Here is a 19,469-nt window from a genome sequence, read left to right on the forward strand (position 1 = left end):
TGTCTGTTGTGTAGGACTCTTCTTAGAGTGTAAATAATTACCGGACTGGTAAAATATGTTGAATACCGGCAAAACTAAATCTCTCCAGTCAAAATGTCTATGTACTTTACCGCCACACGGTTGCCAAGCAGCGCTTATTGTTGTTTAGGCTGGCCACTCATGTGTCGCGAGTGTTGACAGGGGGCGGGGGAGCACGCTCATGAACTGTTAGCGCCGGAACCTCGCAAAGGCTGCGGAGCGCATTTGGGCCTAAGATGAGGTTTGAGTCTGCGTGATCTGCGTGTAGGGAGGGGCAGCAGCCATATCATTGGCTAGAACTAGATCTGATGGATTTGGACATAAACACGAGTGAAGTATAACCGAACACGAGAGAGAGAGAGAGAGAGCAGCACCTGCAGCTCTGCCCGCTGTGAGGGACGGGTGAGCGGAGCAAAACACACCTTTAGACGTCACCTAACACATTTAGCTATGGCACTGTCGTATACATTCAATTATTCAATTTGGTAATATGTAATCAACTTAGGCATCCCTACCAAAAAAAAAAAAAGAATAAAAAATATTAATAACTCATATTTATATATTTGAATACCTGAATAATTATTCGAATACCTGAATAATTATTTGAATACCTGAATAATTATTTGAATACCTGAATAATTATTCGAATACCTGAATAATTATTCGAATACCTGAATAATTATTCGAATACCTGAATAATTATTCGAATACCTGAATAATTATTTGAATACCTGAATAATTTCGAATATTCGATTAATCGTTCCCATCCCTAGTTTAACAGAAGGCTAGCTAAGAAAGCGAATTAAAACGATTAAATACAATAAAGATATTTATATAAAAATGAATAGTTAAAGTTAAATAAAATGTGTTTGTATTTATTTAACATTTTTACTAACACTTGTAGGAGCCGCATTTAAATTGAGTTTGTTTTGATTTATTTGGAACCTTTATTAATTCATTTTTGTGTTTCAGTGAGAGGTGCTCTTTGCTCAGGTGAAGGGGGCGGGGCTAAGGCTTTAAGTTGGAGGTGCGGTGTGTGACGGGAGAGCAGCAGGCAGCAGCAATACCGTCATTGACACGCAGACGCAACCTTATGCTTAGTAAAATACAGATTATTAGGATCTGCTGTTTAAGTTTACGTTAAATATTGTTTTCGTATTTTGTTTTATGTTTGCTGGAAATAAACGTTGAAAAGCAACCGAAACGTCCAGTGGGTTTTGTACTGCGAGTCTGACATTGCTTCCCAGGCCCAAGCTCTACATGTGGCCAAGAACAATAACTTTTGAGGTATCGAGTTACAACAAAAACTTTGGGGATTTTGGCCACTACACACTTCTTATATATAAACATTTTTTTTTTCTATAAATGTTTTTATGTATATATTATAATTAAACTAAATTGGAGCAACTGTCCCAAAGGTTATAAATACATAAATAAAGAATGTTGATTCTTATTAATATAATTACGAGGAAAAAACTATTTTTAAAAAATATAATTTGACGGAAAAGCAGACTTTAAAACAAGGAGAAGACTTCCCTTATGATATCCTTAGTGTAGGAAACATATGTAGTTCCACCCGTCTTCCACCGCCTCTCAGTTCCAGTATCAACATGATATCAATGTTTCCCCCATCGTACTATAACGTTTCAAGTTTAATATTCTGAAAGCCAAGACTTTGTTTAATTGAAATCAAACTGTAACGGACCCTGCCGTGTTATCTATGATTACTGTACGCTTACATTCATAATTTCGGCGGAGGGAGGGGGGCGGCGCTGCGGAAGAGCAGATTGCCTGTCATCTTCCCTTTACAAGCTTAAAAAATGTTTTTATCGTGAGTTTGGAAATAAAAGTTGCATATTCTGAAAGCCAAGACTTTGTTTGTTTAAAATCAAACAAAACACCCGAACCCCGAAAAAATAGTTTTTAAAGCAAATCCACGTTTATTTTGAAATGAGCCGTTGCGACTTCCGACTGATTTCGATAATTAAACTAAATTGGAGCAACTGTCCCAAAGGTTATAAATACATAAATAAAGAATGTTGATTCTTATTAATATAATTACGAGGAATCTTTTTTTTTTTAAATATAATTTGACGGAAAAGCAGACTTTAAAACAAGGAGAAGACTTCCCTTATGAAACATATCTAGTTCCCTCCGTCTTCCACCGCCTCTCAGTTCCAGTATCAACATGATATCAATGTTTCCCCCATCGTACTATAACGTTTCATTTGAGAAGCTGCACTTCTGCTGATTAACGTGACGTCGTTTCAATATGTTCTCTACCTTATTAACACGAGAGATTTCTCCCGGCACCAAAACAAACCCCGTTCTCTGAGTGATAATCTTTACTTCCACAAACATCATTTGGTTGTGGATTAGCGTCGGGGGGGGATCACATGATTATTGATCGTGTTAACGGGAGGCGTCGGGGGAAATATAAAAGCAACGTTTTCCCGTCTTTAGCTCCCGTCGTCAGAGGATCAGTAAGTGTTCACTGCAGGAGCATTAGCGCTAACGATGAAGGAAAACAAATATACTGGAAGCTCTGCTGATGGGAAGTAATCACAAAGTCTGCTTCTGGATCCAAACGGCAGCCTCCATGTCCTAATGGCTTTGTTAGGAGCAGAGACAGAGTTGAATCCCGAGCGTTCAGCGTGCCGTGAGCTCAGAGTTTAATGAGGAGGGGGATAGTTAGCAGAGCGACAGGTGAGGGGGAGGGTTTTGTTTTTAAGGCACGTCATCGATGTTTGTCATAAATATGTGATTGAAGCCGCGCTGATCTGTGTGTTCGGGGTTTCAGCTGATGCATCCGTTTCCTTGTTTCTTAGGAAATGGGTTTTTGCCCGAACAAACAGAAATGTTGCATCGAGGTCAAGTGTGTGTGTGTGTGTGTGTGTGTGTGTGTGTGTGTGTGTGTGTGTGTGTGTGTTTCCGTGATGGAGACGTCAGAGTGACTTTTTCTCTACCTGCTGCAGATCTTTCAGAATAAAACGCTGTGTCTGACATGTGTTTACAGCGCCGGACACTGGGAATTGGGTCATAAATAAAAGGGAGGTGTGTGTGTGTGTGTGTGTGTGTGTGTGTGTGTGTGTGTGTGTGTGTGTGTGTGTGTGTGTGTGTGTGTGTGTGTGTGTGTGTGTTACCTTGATGCCTTTAGTGTCCTCTTCATCAAAAGAGCCGATGTCAAAAGCATCTGCAGCGTTCACTTCTCCCCGGGGAGGGATTAGAGGAGGGGAGTACTGCAGAGGAGAGGGCATGTTAAAGAACAAGACACACACACACACAGTGATGGGCAACTATAGCAACAGGACTGCACTAACGACGAGTCACTGTCGCAGATGGTGGCCACAGATTTGAATCATAACGGCCAAAAATCAATATCATCTTTTTCATCTGTGGTTTCATCCCAGCTCACCGTCTGGACGTCGAGCTGAGTTCTTCCTCGTCTGTGTACATGTTCATGGAGTTTTATTGGATGCAACATGAGGTGCACACGAAGAAAAACAGCTTTTATAATAAACTATTGTTTAATATTGCTACGTATTCTTCTTTCTGTGAACAGGGGGGTCAAACTCAAACACACAGTGGGCCAACATTAAAAAATGGGTACTAGTGGAGGGCCGGACTGGTTCAATGTTTATTGCAGAGCTTATTGAAATGAACTTATTGCACATATTAAACCTGGAACTAACAAAGCTTCAATGATTGCCTATAAAAACAACATTAAACATTAAATAATCAGTTGATTCATTTCTTATGGCTCTATCTGCAGCTTCTCCAGAGTCATTTCTTATGGCTCTGTCTGCAGCTTCTCCAGAGTCATTTCTTATGAGTACATTTTCCCACAGGCCAACAACAGCTTCAACAAAACTATTTCCCTCAAAGAGAAACCAAACATGCCCTGTTGTCGTGAGAGAGAAAGTGCAGAAGGAAACATCCATTAAACTCAGTGTGCTGCTCTGTGATGCTAGCTCAGATACTTGGCATCTCATCTTGGGGGCAAGGTCATCAATGTTTGGGCTCAGGCTCTGAGCTGAGGAGACCCTCAGGATGGAGTGAAGGTGTGCGTGCAATATACCGGAGGGCCAGATCTAATAGGAATTAGAAATTATCCTGCGGGCCGAAATTAAATCCACCACGGGCCTGATTTGGCCCCCGGGCCTTGAGTTTGACACATGTGGTTTACACCAAAGCAAACTCCTCTTGAGTGTACACCTACTTGGTCATTTAAAAGTAAACGATGTTTCCCTAAATGTTTTGGTATGTTTCCTACCTTGGAACAGTCTGCAATTGAAATGGAAACGGAGCAATCTGCCACTAAATGTTTTTAGAGCTCGGTTGGATGCTACTCAACCGGAAGCTGTTGGTACCCGTCCATGTGGTTAGGTATGTAAACGGTAATCCCTGTAATGATGCCGTCAGATGTCCTTTTTGTTTTATGCTTCAGGTGGAACCTACTTGAGCAGGTCTCCCATGAAAAAGAGATCAATGGGATACACCTGGATAAATAAAGGTTACAAATAATAAATAAACTCGTCCATCAGGCATTCTACATACATGTAAAAAATGAAATAAAAAAATAATTGATTAAAAAAACATAAAACAAACAAACATGTGGTCTGTTGAGTACCTAACCCTCATCCATCAGGCACGCACAAAGGTAAACAAACCGGGACAAATGAAATAATTCAGTTAAAAATCATCAAATAAACCGTTTCAAAATGCATCCCAACATGTTCAGCTGAATTCCCAGCTTCATCGTAGCGTAAACTAATATCAGTTCTTGTTTTAAAGCAATTATTTTGAGGTCAAAAGGGACAAAAGGCTGACTCACCTTCTGGAGGTAGACCTGCTGCCAGTCGATGCCTTTAAAGAACTGATGCTCCTTCACCTCCGGGGCTCTGCGCGGGAAGCGGGAGGGTGCACATTATAGCATCGTTAGTACACTCATTCATGCAGATGCTCTGATCAGTACTCATGTATGTGTATGGATTTGGTTTATTATCTACATTTACCCTCCACATTTTTATTTGGGTTTGAATTCCCTTTTTTCAACATTTCACATGTACCATAATTGTAATTTCAACAAATAAATAAAATTATAATAAATTAATACAATTAAACATGTAAGATAATTTTAATTTCAACAAATAAATAAAATTATAATAAATAAATACAATTAAACATATAAGATAATTTTCATTTCTACAAATAAATAAAATTATAATAAATAAAGTTCAAAATTCTAGATATTTTTTTTTCAAATTTCTTCAAATTAAATGGCAAAGAATATATAAAAAAGATAGAATATTTTAACAATTGTTACCTTGCCCTTCCACCTAATGAATCTCAATTAAAACCCCTACTAATATTACATTTGATTGTAACTGTAATTTTCATTGTAGTCACAAATATCTCCTGTGTGTGTGTCGGACAATCAGCACACACACACACCAACATTTAATAAGGAACAACATGAGCGACTAATATCTCAGAGATATTACCCGACCCATGTGACAGCTGAAACACACGTCTGGTAAACAAAACCATAACAGAGGATATTAAATAATGTTGTATAAGTTTAAGAAAAGGTCTCTTCTGCTTTGTGAGACCTCCAGGAATTGATCTAAGTGACAGCAGGACACTAGGTGGCAGTGTTTGCCACCTCACACACTCCTCACACACACTCTTAATCCTGTGAACACACACTCACACACACAGCTCAGACAGAGAGCCGTCACTCTGCTTTAATCTGATGGAGACGCTGATGGAATTAAATAGTCCCGTCGTTTCTGACGTCTACAAACAGTTTGTTCAAATGTAATGAGGGGAAATCCTTCTGACTGATGCGTGCGGTGTGTGTGTGTCTCTGTGTGAGAGAGTGAGTGAGTGAGTGAGTGAGTGTGTCTCAGTGTGTGAGTGAGTGAGTGAGTGAGTGAGTGAGTGAGTGAGTGTGTCTCACCCTCTCCCCTGGCAGCCCAGCCTCTTGGAGACGTCTCTCTGAAGGAGACCCTCCAACTGGTCCTTCAGCTCCGCAGTGAACGAGTCAGGAAGCTCCACATTCTGAGAGGAGACAAGGAGACAAAGTGAGGATGAGGTGATATCATACGCAGGTATTTCTATATTAGAGGAAGGGAAACCATGCTCTCTATAAACAGCCCGAAACTATCCACACCACATTTAAATTGTTGACCTTTCTTCAACAAACTTCCTTTATCATAAGTATGTTTATTTAAACTTTTATTTTGAGGAGGCAGGAAACAAGAAGGGAGGACACAAGGAGACAAAGTGAGAATGACTTGTTTGAAAATGTGCTCTCCAAATAGCCCCAAACTACCCACACCACATTTATCATAATTATGTTTATTTAACCTTTTATTTTTAAATGTGACTAAACATGTTTACTTAACCTTCTTGAGTTAATATCAACATCGTTGTTTTTCTTCTTAATTTTTACTTTAATTTCTCAAGTTTATTTTTAAATAAGAAGATACGAGTAGAGGTACTTCATTGATCTCAAATTGGGGAATGTTTGCGCTGCAGCAGCAAACAGGGTATATGCAGGAATCCTGAAGTCAGATGTAAGACCTTTTAAGACCCTTTCCATACATTTTAAGACCTCATCGCCACTTGGATTTCTAACCGGTTACCTTGGCGACACACTTTACCTCACGTTGACTATATACAGTATGGATTGTCCTTCGTCCTTATCTTCCAACCATTTGCGATATTTTTGGAACTTTAAGTATTTTTGGATCTTTAAGTATATTTGAAACTTTAAGTATTTTTGGAATTTACGGTATTTTTGGAACTTTAAGTATTTTTTGGAATTTACGGTATTTTTGGAACTTTAAGTATTTTTGGAATTTACGGTATTTTTGAAACTTTAAATATTTTTGGGAATTTACGGTATTTTTGGAACTTTAAGTATTTTTGGAATTTACGATATTTTTGGAACTTTAAGTATTTTTGGGAATTTACGATATTTTTGAAACTTTAAGTATTTTTGGGAATTTACGGTATTTTTGGAACTTTAAGTATTTTTGGAATTTACGATATTTTTGAAACTTTAAGTATTTTTGGGAATTTACGGTATTTTTGGAACTTTAAGTATTTTTGGAATTTACGATATTTTTGGAACTTTAAGTATTTTTGGAATTTACGATATTTTTGGAGCTTTAAGTATTTTTGGAATTTACGATATTTTTGGAACTTTAAGTATTTTTGGAATTTACGATATTTTTGGAACTAAGTATTTTTGGATCTTTGGACCCTTTCCACTTTTGAGTTTTAACCGGTTACCTTGGCGACACACTTTACCTCACATTGACTATATACAGTATTGATTGTCCTTCCTCCTTATCTTCCAACCATTTGGACGCAGACTTGCATTTCCCCATAACGATGTTGCTTAACAACCGGCGTAAACGGAGCTTCGCGCGCTATCAAGCAGTGAGCGTGCGATGTCCTGTTCAGATGACGTCAAACCCAACGGGATGCCATAAATAAACTACACAGAATCACACTACACACCTACGCAATGATTACATTCAGACAGACTGTAGAATACAACCTCTTTGGACAATTTATATACTTATTGAAGACAAGCTACAAAATGTAACACCTTGGAAAATGCCGTTTAATACTTTTTAAGACCCCGCGGACCCCCTGGAATAAAACAAAACAAAACAAAGCATTGCTCATAAGTAGAAAATTAAGAGTAGAAAATAAACAATTCCAGAATCTAAACTTCTCAAAATGGAATTAAAAAGTAAAAATATACAGTAGGCTGCGAAGATACAAAACAAATCTATAAACAGACGTTTTTTTAATGCCATTTCATTTCTTTTTGAGATGTTTACATTTCGGATTGTTTATTTCTATTCCTTTAATTTCTCTAATGTTCAATGCCTTGTCTTTTTATGCTGCTGCGACTCAAACCTTTCCCACAATGGGATCAATAAAGTATTTCTTATCTTACCACACACACACACACACACACACACACACACACACACACACACACACACACACACACACACACACACACACACACACACACACACACACACACACACACACACACACACACACACACACACACACACACACACACACACACACACACACACACACACACACACACACACACACACACACACACACACACACACACACACACACACACACACACACACACACACACACACACACACACACACCTGTTTTGGGACGATAGCTAACTTCCTGTTGTGTTTCACCTCTCGTGTTTCCTTCTTGCATCTCATAAACGCTCCTCTAACACACCGTCAGCCTGTCACATTATCTCTGATTGCTGCTACGCTCTGATAGCCGGAGACACTTCCCAGCAGTCTTCCTCTGTTTATGCAACGAGAACATCCATCATCTTTCATAAACACTCGGACATATAGAGCAGTATTTTTAGCCCGGGCGGGAATGAAAAGATGGACACACACACACACCAGGATTAGAGGATCACCCAGATGAAGTGGCTGGATTAAAATCCTAATCTGGATTTATTGCAACATGATGGATCATACTTTCTCTGTTTAAAGGTCCGGTGTGTGTGTGTGTGTGTGTGTGTGTGTGTGTGTGTGTGTTTGAGGGAGCAGTTACTCTTCTCAATTGCTTCATGTCCTGACACCACACACACACACACACACACACACACACACACACACACACACACACACACACACACACACACACACACACACACACACACACACACACACACACACACACACACACACACACACACACACACACACACACACACACACACACACACACACACACACACACACACACACACACACACACACACACACACACACACACACACACACACACACACACACACACACAGCAGGAGGAACTCTCTCTCTCAAAGAAAACAACATGGCGGCTTTACTGCTCGGTGGAGAAGAATCAAAAAGTGTGTGAGATCAGATTAGTCACAGTGAGAGGAATTGGGCGCAGGAATGAGTCAGCGTTTGATCACTTCCTGTCCTCTTGTGTGGAACTTAATGTATATATTCGTATATTGTTGATTTGTTTTATTTACTGTCTTAAATTACCTTTAGGATTCAGATCAAATGTTACTTAAATAAACCAGAATTACATTTTAATGACATCAATAGCCGGTAAGTCCATCACAGTATATTCTAACCTATTTTGTATATTTTATAAATGATTTTTGTTATGGGTTTCTTCATTATATATGATATTAAATCCTGCGTAATGCCTTGTTAACCCGGCTGTATCAATACCATTTCCTGATATGGGAATAAAATACAGTTGAATTGAGAGAGGGCCACAGGTAGAGGAGGGGTGTGTGGTGTATCAGCTGGTGTTCACACACTGCTCAGTTAGGTATTACTGGAAGGTAAACAGTTCCCACGCTAAGCAATGACTCGGAGCGGCTTTACCGTCACTTCACACAAAGATGGGCGTCTGCTGTGAAACAGGAAGTGGATCTTACCATGGTGAGCGTCATGCGGTCGATCTCATGTTTGTCTTTGGTCTTGTGTTGTCTGAAGGGACTGTGCCTGCAGAGAGAGGAAGAGAGACCATGAGAGGCGGGTTCAGAACGCACGACATCGCCTGCAACCGCCAGGCTTCTCACCATGGCAACACATCACCCCCAGCCTCATCATCCCCAGCCTCATCACGCCCAGCCTCATCACCCCCAGCCTCATCAGCCCCAGCCTCATCACCCCTACCCTCATCACCCCCAGCCTCATCACCCCCAGCCTCATCACCCCTACCCTCATCACCCCCGGCCTCATCACCCCCACCCTCATCACCCCTACCCTCATCACCCCCAGCCTCATCACCCCCAGCCTCATCACCCCTACCCTCATCACCCCCAGCCTCATCACCCCCAGCCTCATCACCCCTACCCTCATCACCCCTACCCTCATCACCCCCAGCCTCATCACCCCTACCCTCATCACCCCCAGCCTCATCACCCCCAGCCTCATCACCCCTACCCTCATCACCCCTACCCTCATCACCCCTACCCTCATCACCCCCAGCCTCATCACACCTACCCTCATCACCCCTACCCTCATCACCCCCAGCCTCATCACCCCCAGCCTCATCACCCCCAGCCTCATCACCCCAGCCTCATCACCCCTGCCCTCATCACCCCCAGCCTCATCACCACCAGCCTCATCACCCTCATCACCCCCACCCTCATCACCCCCAGCCTCATCACCCCCACCCTCATCACCCCAGCCTCATCACCCCAGCCTCATCACCCTCATCACCCCCAGCCTCATCACCACAACCCTCATCACCCTCATCACCCCCACCCTCATCACCCTCAGCCTCATCACCACCAGCCTCATCACCCCCACCCTCATCACCCCAGCCTCATCACCCCCACCCTCATCACCCCAGCCTCATCACCCCCAGCCTCATCACCCCCACCCTCATCACCCCCAGCCTCATCACCACAACCCTCATCACCCCCACCCTCATCACCCCACCCTCATCACCACCAGCCTCATCACCCTCATCACCCCCACCCTCATCACCCCAGCCTCATCACCCCCAGCCTCATCACCCCCACCCTCATCACCCCACCCTCATCACCCCAGCCTCATCACCCCCAGCCTCATCACCCCCACCCTCATCACCCCCAGCCTCATCACCCCAGCCTCATCACCCTCATCACCCCCAGCCTCATCAGCCCCAGCCTCATCACCCCCACCCTCATCACCCCAGCCTCATCACCCCAGCCTCATCACCCCCAGCCTCATCACCCCCACCCTCATCACCCCCAGCCTCATCACCCCAGCCTCATCACCCTCATCACCCCCACCCTCATCACCCCCAGCCTCATCACCCTCATCACCCCAGCCTCATCACCCCCAGCCTCATCACCCCTACCCTCATCACCCCCAGCCTCATCACCCCCAGCCTCATCACCCCTACCCTCATCACCCCCAGCCTCATCACCCCCAGCCTCATCACCCCTGCCCTCATCACCCCCAGCCTCATCACCACCAGCCTCATCACCCTCATCACCCCCACCATCATCACCCCAGCCTCATCACCCCCACCCTCATCACCCCCACCCTCATCACCCCCAGCCTCATCACCACCAGCCTCATCACCCTCATCACCCCCACCCTCATCACCCCCAGCCTCATCACCCCCACCATCATCACCCCAGCCTCATCACCCCCACCCTCATCACCCCCAGCCTCATCACCCTCATCACCCCCAGCCTCATCACCCTCATCACCCCCAGCCTCATCACCACAACCCTCATCACCCCACCCTTATCACCCCCAGCCTCATCACCCTCAGCCTCATCACCCCCAGCCTCATCACCCCCAGCCTCATCACCCCCAGCCTCATCACCAAAGCCTCATCACCCTCATCACCCCCAGCCTCATCACCCCCAGCCTCATCACCCTCATCACCCCCTGCCTCATCACCCCCAGCCTCATCACCCCAGCCTCATCACCCCCTGCCTCATCACCCCCACCCTCATCACCCCCTGCCTCATCACCCCCACCCTCATCACCCCCAGCCTCACCACCCCCACCCTCATCACGCCCAGCCTCATCACCTCCAGCCTCATCACCCCAGCCTCATCACCCTCATCACCCCCAGCCTCATCACCCCCAGCCTCATCACCCCCACCCTCATCACCCCCAGCCTCATCACCACCACCCTCATCACGCCCAGCCTCATCACCCCCAGCCTCATCACCCCCAGCCTCATCACCCCCAGCCTCATCACCCCCAGCCTCATCACCCCTACTCTCACCACAACCACCCTCATCACCCCTACCCTCATCACCCCTACCCTCATCACCCCCAGCCTCATCACCCCTACTCTCACCACAACCACCCTCATCACCCCTACCCTCATCACCCCTACCCTCATCACCCTCAGCCTCATCACCCCTACTCTCACCACAACCACCCTCATCACCCCTACCCTCATCACCACCACCCTCATCACCCCCAGCCTCATCACCCCCAGCCTCATCACCCCTACTCTCACCACAACCACCCTCATCACCCCTACCCTCATCACCCCTACCCTCATCACCCTCAGCCTCATCACCCCCACCCTCATCCACCTACACTGGCTGCCGGTCAAGTTTCGGATTCAGTAGAAAACACTCGTCCTCACGTACAAGTCCCTCCATGCCCTCGCCCCCCAGGTTACTTATCGGACCTCCTCCATCCCTACAACCTTTTCGGAGTCTGCGCTCCTCAGACACAGGCCTGCACTCCATCCCCCGCTCTCCCCTCCGAACTGTTGGTGACAGGGCGTTCAGTGCTGCGGCCCCCACCCTCTGGAATGCACTGCCTCCGTGGACATCTTCAAATCCTCATTCAAAACACACCTGTTCCCTCCGGCTTCCTTTATGTCTCGTTTGCCCTTTGATTGTCTGTTTGTTTTGTTTGTCCACCATGGACAGCAACATTGGGTCCCTTGAAAGGCGCTTATTATTATTATTAACTCCATTAATCCAGTTTGTGTTGGAACTACTTCTTGTTGAACATGCTGCAGTTGCTGCGGATAAGAAATATTGCCACCATGAAGTGAACAGAGTACCTTTACTTGTTTATACATATAATATAACTTCGTATTAGTATGCATACATTTACACGAACACCTGTCGTCCAGAGAATCTGACATATTGTATATTATGTTATATTTGCATTGTTGTATGTCTTAAACTAGCTTTTATACAAACTACTTCTTGTTCGACATGGTGCAGTTATGGCGGATGGATACACCTTCGAGAAATAGTGCCACCATGCAACCAAGTGCCTTTACTTGTTTCTCATTACTTGTCTACATATAATATAACTTTGTATTAGTATGCACACACATTTACATAAACACCTGTCCTCCAGAGAATCTAAAATGTATATCATGTTATATTTATCTCTTATATTTGCAATGTTGTATGTCTTAAACTAGCTTTTTTTATAAACACTGTTTAACTTCCTTAATCCAGTTTGTGTTGGGACTACTTCTTGTTCAACATGGTGCAGCTGTGGCGGATGGATATACGTTCAAGAAATAGTGCACATTTACTTGTTTCTTCAATATAACTTTGTATTAGTATGCATATACATTTGCTATATTTCTTTACAGTACACCTTTCCTCAATTCAGTTTGTGTTGGCACTACTCGTTGTACACGGTGCAGTCTTGGCAACCTTTACACACACACACACACACACACACACACACACACACACACACACACACACACACACACACACACACACACACACACACACACACACACACACACACACACACACACACACACACACACACACACACACACACACACACACACACACACACACACACACACACACACACACACACACACACACACACACACACACACACACACACACACACACACACACACACACACACACACCTTTAAAGTGTTCAAACACACTGATCCAAACATCAAGGGAGAGATACGTCACACACGTCTCTCTTTCACCCAAAGTGTGACCTACTGGGCCCGGACCTCTGGCATTTCCACACTCCAGATCAAACAACACACACATAAATAAAACAACAGGAAGTAGAAAAAGGGAGCAGGAAGTGATGAAATGTTGAGTCATGTTAGGGTTTAAAGATTCCTTCCTGCACAACTATGAAGTAGACAAAGTAGAACACGGGAAAGCAGACAGGAAGTAGTCAACAGGAAGTAGAAGAAGACGACAGGAAGTAGAAGTAGACAACAGGAAGTAGGAGAAGTAGAACACAGGAAAAAAGACAGGAAGTAGAAGAAGACGACAGGAAGTAGAAGTAGACAACAGGAAGTAGGAGAAGTAGAACACAGGAAAACAGACAGGAAGTAGACAACAGGAAGTAGAAGAAGACGAAGTAGAACACAGGAAAGCAGACAGAAAGTAGACAACAGGAAGTAGAAGAAGATGACAGGAAGTAGAAGTAGACAACAGGAAGTAGGAGAAGTAGAACACAGGAAAGCAGACAGGAAGTAGACAACAGGAAGCAGAACAAGACGAAATAGAACACAGGAAGTAGAAAAAGAAGACAACAGTAAAAGCAGACAGGAAGTAGAAGGAAACCACAGGAAAGCCGACAGGAAGTAGAAGAAGACTACAGGAAGTAGAAGGAAACCACAGGAAGGAGAAGGAAACCACAGGAAGTACAAGAAGACCACAGGAAAGCAGACAGGAAGTAGACAACAGGAAGTAGAAGGAAACCACAGGAAGTACAAGAAGACCACAGGAAAGCAGACAGGAAGTAGAAGAAGACTACAGGAAGTAGAAGGAAACCACAGGAAGTACAAGGAAACCACAGGAAGTACAAGAAGACCACAGGAAAGCGGATAGGAAGTAGACAACAGGAAGTAGAAGGAAACCACAGGAAGTAGAAGGAAACCACAGGAAGTACAAGAAGACCACAGGAAAGCGGATAGGAAGTAGACAACAGGAAGTAGAAGGAAACCACAGGAAGTAGAAGTAAAAGAGTTGGTTACCCTCGCAGCAGTTTGAAGAGCATGCATCCTAAAGAGAACCAGTCTGCGCTGCTGTCGTACGCCGTGCCTTTCTGCAGGACCTCTGGAGCCATGTAGCCATGAGTCCCTCTGAAACACACACACACACACACACACACACACACACACACACACACACACACAGTTTACAGCTCAGCAGTGTATTACATCACAGATATATGAGACAGGGTTAATATTAGAGGAGGTGTTATGAGATATTCCCCTCGTCTCTCGTATTAGTTGTTGTTCCCCGCTGTGTTTTAACCTCTGGTAAATTACAGGAGCTGAGGTTATTAACGAGGCTGCAGGAAACCCATGTGACCTGCAGCCCGGTTATTAAAAAGCATATTATTTATTGGAGTTATATTATTGGAACAAAGGCGGTGAAAAAGGGTGGAAAACAATTACATCGATATTTTTTGTATTTATAGGAAAAAAACTCATAATTTCAAGATATATTAAAAAAAATATATATAAAAAAAAATAATGCTAGTAATTGTTTTTTCTAAAATCAAATATGGGACATGTGTGTCTCTCTTATATTTATTTATACGTATCATATCAACAAATATACCATGACTAAGAATTCTTTACTTTTTCTTGTTAATTAATAATGTTTTTCTTGTATTTTCTGTTACTGTTTTTAAAACATTTGAAGCATGAAAAGGTTTCATAACGCATCAAATCAAATCTATTTTATACATTTCTTTTAAATATCTATAAAGGATATCTGTACAAAGTAAGGATTTTAGTAGAAATGTCAGGACTTCTCTGCAGCTCGACAAAACTTCATTCAGATATTTTCACATTATTTGCCTTTTAAAAATACTGCTCTTACTCCAATTTGGATAATGCACCAGTCCATATTGTAAAAACATCAATAAAACAGATGAATGTTAAATATCCTGAACCATAATAAGGTATAAACATTCAGGTACACACTCTCAGGTACACACACAGGTACACACACAGGTACACACACAGGTATAAACATTCAGGTACACACTCTCAGGTACACACTCAGGTACACACTCAGGTACACACACTCTCAGGTACACACACAGGTATAAACACTCAGGTACACACACTCTCAGTACTCTCACACAGGTAGACACACTCAGGTACACACTCTCTCAGGTACACACTCTCTCAGGTACACACACTCTCAGGTACACACACTCTCAGGTACACACACTCAGGTACACACACTCTCAGGTACACACACTCTCAGTACTCACACAGGTAGACACACTCAGGTACACACACTCTCAGTACTCACACAGGTAGACACACTCAGGTACACACACTCTCAGTACTCACACAGGTAGACACACTCAGGTACACACACTCTCAGGTACACACACACTCAGGTACACACACTCTCAGGTACACACACTCTCAGGTACACACACTCTCAGGTACACACACTCTCAGGTACACACACTCTCAGGTACACACACTCTCAGGTACACACACTCAGGTACACACACTCAGGTACACACTCTCAGGTACACACTCTCAGGTACACACACTCTCAGGTACACACACTCTCAGTACTCACACAGGTAGACACACTCAGGTACACACACTCTCAGTACTCACACAGGTAGACACACTCAGGTACACACACTCTCAGTACTCACACAGGTAGACACACTCAGGTACACACACTCTCAGGTACACACACACTCAGGTACACACACTCTCAGGTACACACACTCTCAGGTACACACACTCTCAGGTACACACACTCTCAGGTACACACACTCTCAGGTACACACACTCTCAGGTACACACACTCTCAGGTACACACACTCTCAGGTACACACACTGTCATACACACTCTCTCAGGTACACACACAGGTACACACACAGGTACACACACACTCAGGTACACACACTCAGGTATAAACACTCAGGTACACACACAGGTACACACACTCTCAGGTACACACACTCTCAGGTACACACACTCTCAGGTACACACACTGTCGTACACACTCTCTCAGGTACACACTCAGGTACACACACACTCAGGTACACACTCAGGTACACACACAGGTATAAACACTCAGGTACACACTCAGGTATAAACACTCTCTCAGGTACACACACACTCCGGTACACACTCAGGTACACACACTCTCAGGTACACACACTCTCAGGTACACACACTCTCAGGTACACACACACTCAGGTACACACTCAGGTACACACACTCTCAGGTACACACACACACTCAGGTACACACTCTCAGGTACACACACTCTCAGGTACACACACTCTCTCAGTACTCACACACTGGCGTGGGGTTTCTTCTTGGAGAAGTCGCAGGCCAGGCCGAGGTCGGAGATGCGAACATGGCCGTGTTCATCCAGCAGGATATTAGCTGGCTGAAGGGTGAGAGAGAGGGTGAGACAGAGGGTGAGAGAGAGGGTGAGACAGAGGGTGAGAGAGAGGGTGAGAGAGAGGGTGAGAGAGAGGGTGAGACAGAAGGTGAGACAGAGGGTGAGAGAGAGGGTGAGAGAGAGGGTGAGGCAGAGGGTGAGACAGAGGGTGAGAGAGAGGGTGAGAGAGAGGGTGAGACAGAGGGTGAGAGAGAGGGTGAGAGAGAGGGTGAGACAGAGGGTGAGAGAGAGGGTGAGACAGAGGGTGAGAGAGAGGGTGAGAGAGAGGGTGAGACAGAGGGTGAGAGAGAGGGTGAGACAGAGGGTGAGAGAGAGGGTGAGAGGGAGGGTGAGACAGAGGGTGAGACAGAGGGTGAGACAGAGGGTGAGACAGAGGGTGAGACAGAGGGTGAGAGAGAGGGTGAGAGAGAGGGTGAGAGAGAGGGTGAGAGAGAGGGTGAGAGAGAGGGTGAGACAGAGGGTGAGAGAGAGGGTGAGAGAGAGGGTGAGAGAGAGGGTGAGAGAGAGGGTGAGAGAGAGGGTGAGACAGAGGGTGAGACAGAGGGTGAGACAGAGGGTGAGACAGAGGGTGAGAGAGAGGGTGAGAGAGGGTGAGAGAGAGGGTGAGACAGAGGGTGAGACAGAGGGTGAGAGAGAGGGTGAGACAGAGGGTGAGAGAGGGTGAGATAGAGGGTGAGAGAAAGGGGGAGACAGAGGGGGAGAGAGAGGGTGAGAGAAAGGGGGAGAGAGAGGGTGAGAGAGAGGGTGAGAGAGAGGGTGAGAGACGGTGAGATAGAGGGTGAGAGAAAGGGGGAGACAGAGGGGGAGAGAGAGGGTGAGAGAAAGGGTGAGACAGAGGGGGAGAGAGAGGGTGAGAGAGAGGATGAGAGAGAGGGTGAGATAAGATCCTAAGTGTAGGAAACACTGTTGGAGAGGACTCAGAGAATAAAAGAAAGCTTGTCCCGTCCTGGTTGTCCTCTGTTTGAACGCCACACGTTCTCTTTCTCCCCAAACACTCCATGTGCATTGTTCCTTCTGCTCTGTTTACTGAAGCCTTGAAACTGTTCCCTGACTTCCAGCTCAAATAAAGATGTTATTATGGCAACCGCTCCAAACAAGGGAATCAGAGGGGAAACAGGAGAGGGGGGGAAACATGGCGGAGGTGAATCTGAAACACTGTGGTGATCAGGGGTGGGGTCTCTCAGGATGGCGGCATGCTGTGAAACATGTGATCTCTTGTAAAGGTGGTTTGGATGATTAAAACACCGACAACACAAAGAACAAGTTGTTGAAATGTTGGTGCATCAAGGACACATGCTGAAAACACGGCTGATTAAAAGCTGAGGCGTCGCATAACACAAAGCAATGTTCAGAATCCGTTAATCTTCTAATCATTTATCTAAAACTCGACTTTTTTCATTCTGGCAGCAGGCCAGTGAAATATGTGATCTCTTCAAAGCTTGTTGAGATGACCACATGCTGCTGAGATGTGTTTGAAACATGGCTGAGCCAAAGGTCTGTGTCTAAAGTGTGATGTTCAGGGTTTGAATTCATGTAGGTCTTCAGAGAAATGATCTAAAAATTAGGGATGCACCGAATATTCGGCCACCAAAAATTATCGGCCGAAAATGGTTAAAAAGGCTCTTTCGGCCAAAAGGGTTTTAGCACCGAAAAAATATCACCGAATGTCAGAGAACAGGGTTACGTTGATCATACTCCGCATATTTGTCCGGGTGTTTTGATTTCAAGTGGTGGAGTAATCCCGAAGTGGTGAAAGTCTTTGCAGTTACACCCCCTCGAGAAATGTCAGCTGAACATGTTTTACAAATCGCAATCCGCGCCTCTTTCTCTGATATTTTGAAATATCTCCAAGCGGCAGACATGTTGGCTGTGAGCCAGCCGCGAGCATGGTCGCGCGCCGTGCTTGTCGCCGCGTTTTGATTACGTCATCACAACAACACGTTAGCTTACCAAACTTATAGGTGCATTTGTTGTTGTTGAAGGCCTGGCTGTTACAGTCTTTATTTACACAGTACATGTTGTTGTTGGCCTCCTGGCCTAGATGTTGATGCAGTTTTAAAGCACCTTGGCTTTGTTCTGAATGCACTTTGTTGTAGTTATCCTACAGAGAAAAGAAAATGCACTTGACTTGGAATTAATGTACTGTATGCATTCAGAAGTGCTGAATAAATGTTTGATGGACCCATAATAGTGATTATTATTTAAGTTAAGTTTTGCCATAATCATGTATTTTTCATAATCAGGTAGCTGAACAACATGGTAAAAAATATATACATTATATATATATATATTTCTATTAATCATTTTCGGCCTTTCGGCATTCGGCCAACTGTTTCCTATTTTCGGTATCGGTTTCGGCCAAGAATTTCCCATTCGGTGCACCCCTACTAAAACTCCACTTTCTCATGATGGCAGCATGCTGTGTAATATGTGAGCTCTTAAAAGATGGGTTTGAAGATAAAAACACAAAAAAACCACCACATTTTGTGT

General features: G+C 44.5%; 1 protein-coding gene across 1 annotated transcript in view; it reads right to left on the bottom strand.

The window, feature by feature from the left end:
• grk3 (G protein-coupled receptor kinase 3) overlaps positions 1-19,469 on the bottom strand; it is an 88,378-nt gene that overhangs the window by 8,030 nt on the left and 60,879 nt on the right. The window contains exons 11-16 of the mRNA XM_079659986.1: positions 16,870-17,074; positions 14,554-14,661; positions 9,524-9,590; positions 5,981-6,081; positions 4,853-4,919; positions 3,162-3,257 (exon numbers count right to left, since the gene is read on the bottom strand). Of these exons, the coding sequence (XP_079516112.1) occupies positions 3,162-3,257; positions 4,853-4,919; positions 5,981-6,081; positions 9,524-9,590; positions 14,554-14,661; positions 16,870-17,074 (644 nt within the window). The remainder of the gene's footprint in view (positions 1-3,161; positions 3,258-4,852; positions 4,920-5,980; positions 6,082-9,523; positions 9,591-14,553; positions 14,662-16,869; positions 17,075-19,469) is intronic.

This window comes from Notothenia rossii (genome assembly GCF_949606895.1).
Source record: "Notothenia rossii genome assembly, chromosome: 11".
In the NCBI taxonomy this organism is placed as follows: Eukaryota; Metazoa; Chordata; class Actinopteri; order Perciformes; family Nototheniidae; genus Notothenia; species Notothenia rossii.